This window comes from Mizuhopecten yessoensis, unplaced genomic scaffold (genome assembly GCF_002113885.1).
Source record: "Mizuhopecten yessoensis strain PY_sf001 unplaced genomic scaffold, ASM211388v2 scaffold1775, whole genome shotgun sequence".
NCBI lineage: Eukaryota > Metazoa > Mollusca > Bivalvia > Pectinida > Pectinidae > Mizuhopecten > Mizuhopecten yessoensis.
The window spans coordinates 314,738-317,512 of record NW_018404215.1 but is presented as its reverse complement, the minus strand read 5'-3'; the positions used below and the strand labels follow the sequence as shown (position 1 = coordinate 317,512).

General features: G+C 36.7%; 1 protein-coding gene across 6 annotated transcripts in view; it reads left to right on the top strand.

Moving 5' to 3' along the window:
* LOC110440609 (histone-lysine N-methyltransferase, H3 lysine-79 specific-like) overlaps positions 1-2,775 on the top strand; it is a 46,485-nt gene that overhangs the window by 8,993 nt on the left and 34,717 nt on the right. For 5 of the 6 annotated variants that reach the window (XR_002461756.1, XM_021483796.1, XM_021483786.1 and 2 more), the window contains exons 5-7: positions 811-948; positions 1,716-1,806; positions 2,211-2,305. Coding sequence is in view for 5 of the 6 variants with exons in the window: in XM_021483796.1 (XP_021339471.1) it covers positions 811-948; positions 1,716-1,806; positions 2,211-2,305 (324 nt within the window). In the remaining variant the exon portion in view is untranslated. Of the gene's footprint in view, positions 1-810; positions 949-1,310; positions 1,537-1,715; positions 1,807-2,210; positions 2,306-2,775 lie in introns of those variants that run through there. The other variant, XM_021483803.1, reaches the window with a different exon arrangement.

The following is a 2,775-nucleotide window of genomic DNA, read 5'->3' as shown; positions in this document are numbered from 1 at the left end:
TGATCGGATAAACAACATGGCCGACAGGCAGCCATCTTGGAATTTGATAGTGTAGGTTTGTTATCGATATTTCTCCGGAAGAACTAGAGGGATATTTCTTAAATTTTATATGTAGGTTCCCCTTGGTCCTAGCTGTGCAGGGCAATTTTAGAGACTGATCGGATAAACAACATGGCCAACAAGCAGCCATCTTGGATTTTGATAGTGAAAGTTTGTTTTGCTATTTCTCGGGAAGTACCATAGGGATCTTTCTCAAATTTTAAATGTAGGTTCCCTTTGATCCCTCGTTGTGCATGTTATATTTTGAGACTGATCATAAAAACAAATTGGATTAAAAGAAGAACTAAACAGATCTTTCTCATATTGCAATGATCGATTCTATTTCTTTCACATTAAGTACTGTACTAGTAAATATGTGAAATGACAAACTCACTTTGAAGGTTGGCTTTCATACACATCAGTTTTAAGTTTAGATCAAAAGTTACCTCAAGGTGCATTTACTGTTAACATGACTCGATCAAACAGATTAGAGGAAAGAAGAGAAAAGATCGAACTGACAAAGAACTAATGAAGATGGTACAAAGGTGGGCGCCAAGATCCCTCTGGGATCTCTTGTATTTATTGTACAAGCCCACAGGCAGATTTAAAAATAAATAAATGTTATTACTTAACCTGGCTTATGTTTTCTTAGGAACTATTTACATTTGTTCCAAGCCATAATATAAAATTTACTTGGCCTGTCTAGCTATTAGAATTGTGTATTCCTGAAGACATTTGAGTGATTGTGTCATTATTATGTATTTGTTATAGTGGAAAGGAACATCCCGCCCCCAGAAAATCAAGGAACGTCCATCTACTGGCCTGCTGAAGCACATCCTCCAACAGTGCTATGACCATGCAGTAAAAGATCCGGAGAGGCTTAACCAGTATGAGCCCTTCTCTCCCGAGGTATGTTCTCTTATCCTTACTGTGAGCTCTCATTCATAATCTTAGGAATATTTAAAAAAATCGTAAACAGGGAACAAGGAAATTAAGATTGAGATCCTCAGAAGATGTAATGACTTTGTCTTATCATACCCTCACAAGGTAGTATTTATTGCCCCATTTGTACTTGTAGTATTTGCATTCTGTTCACAGGCAACTCTTTCTGAAAGTCCCTCCTAAGTTTTCATGCTATTTCTTTGAAACTGGGGCTGGTATTCATTAAACTGCTGTCACTCCAATGAATTTCTTAGTAATAAAAACTTGTTAAATGTGATACTATATAATATTTTGTAGGTTTGTGTAGCTAGATCTCATTTCCAGTTTAGATGTTTTACTTTGATCCTTTCACAAAAAAACAATCTGAGCACATGACTCAAAGTTCAAGCTTCAGAAAAGTTTTTTTATGATTACAGACCCATGTTGCATATTTATCAAGCTTACTGCTCCCTAAGAGCGTAACCAGGCGCTACACGAACTGGCACCCATCCTTTGGTTAAATTACAGTTAAAATTTGCTACTTCAAAATTATTGGCACCAGGACAACAGTTTGAGGTAAGGTGTCATTCATGATCCAAGAAAATAAAATGCACTTCAATATCTGGTAGGGTTGTAGCTGGAAATAAACTTAGTGATTTGATAGTTCTTACTTCAAGGTATATAAAGAGATTCCGCCGAAGTTACAGATTGCTCAGAATCATGATTGGTAGCGCATTATTTTACTCTTTACTTAGGTGTATGGAGAAACATCATTTGATCTGGTGGACCAGATGATTAAATCCATCAACTTCTCAGAAACCGACTACTTTATAGACCTTGGCAGTGGTGAGTTCAATATGCACAGAAACATAGCCCTGGTTCAATAGAAGTTAAATGATGTAGAACATTAGATCCTAAACAGTAAAACCTTGATACATGTGTTACTAGATTATATTTTTTATATAGAATCATTGTCGATACGTTAATTTCCACACTGCCATTAATCTGAAGAGTCACAACATGAAAATTTGCGGGCACAGGAATCTTCACTTTAACAGTAGAAAATTTTCTGAAAATTGCAATTTATCCCATTAATTATGACTGATATAATTAATATCAATATAAGCTAAAAGGAAAAATGTCTATGGATCGTTGACACTTAATTTTTGAATGAAGAAAAAAACATGCAGGGATGTGTAACTTGGGGTGGCATTTACATTCATGTATTGACATTGATGTTTGTGTTTCAGGAGTCGGACAAGTTGTCCTGCAGGTGGCCGCAGCAACATCCTGTAAAATGTGCTATGGTATTGAAAAAGCAGAGTATCCAGCTAAGTATGCTGAGGTAAGTAGTATCTCAGACACATAGACACATATATACAATAGTACTCCGTACCATCAATAGACAGTGCTGTGATCTCAGACACATATATACAATAGTACTCCGCACCATCAATAGACAGTGATGTGATCTCAGACACATATATACAATACTCCGCACCATTATTAGACAGTGCTGTGATCTCAGACACATATATACAATACTCCGCACCACCAATAGACAGTGCTGTGATCTCCGACACATATATACAATAGTACTCCGCACCATCAATAGACAGTGCTGTGATCTCAGACACATATATACAATAGTACTCCGCACCATCAATAGACAGTGATGTGATCTCAGACACATATATACAATACTCCGCACCATTATTAGACAGTGCTGTGATCTCAGACACATATATACAATACTCCGCACCATCAATAGACAGTGCTGTGATCTCAGACACATATATACAATACTCCGCACCA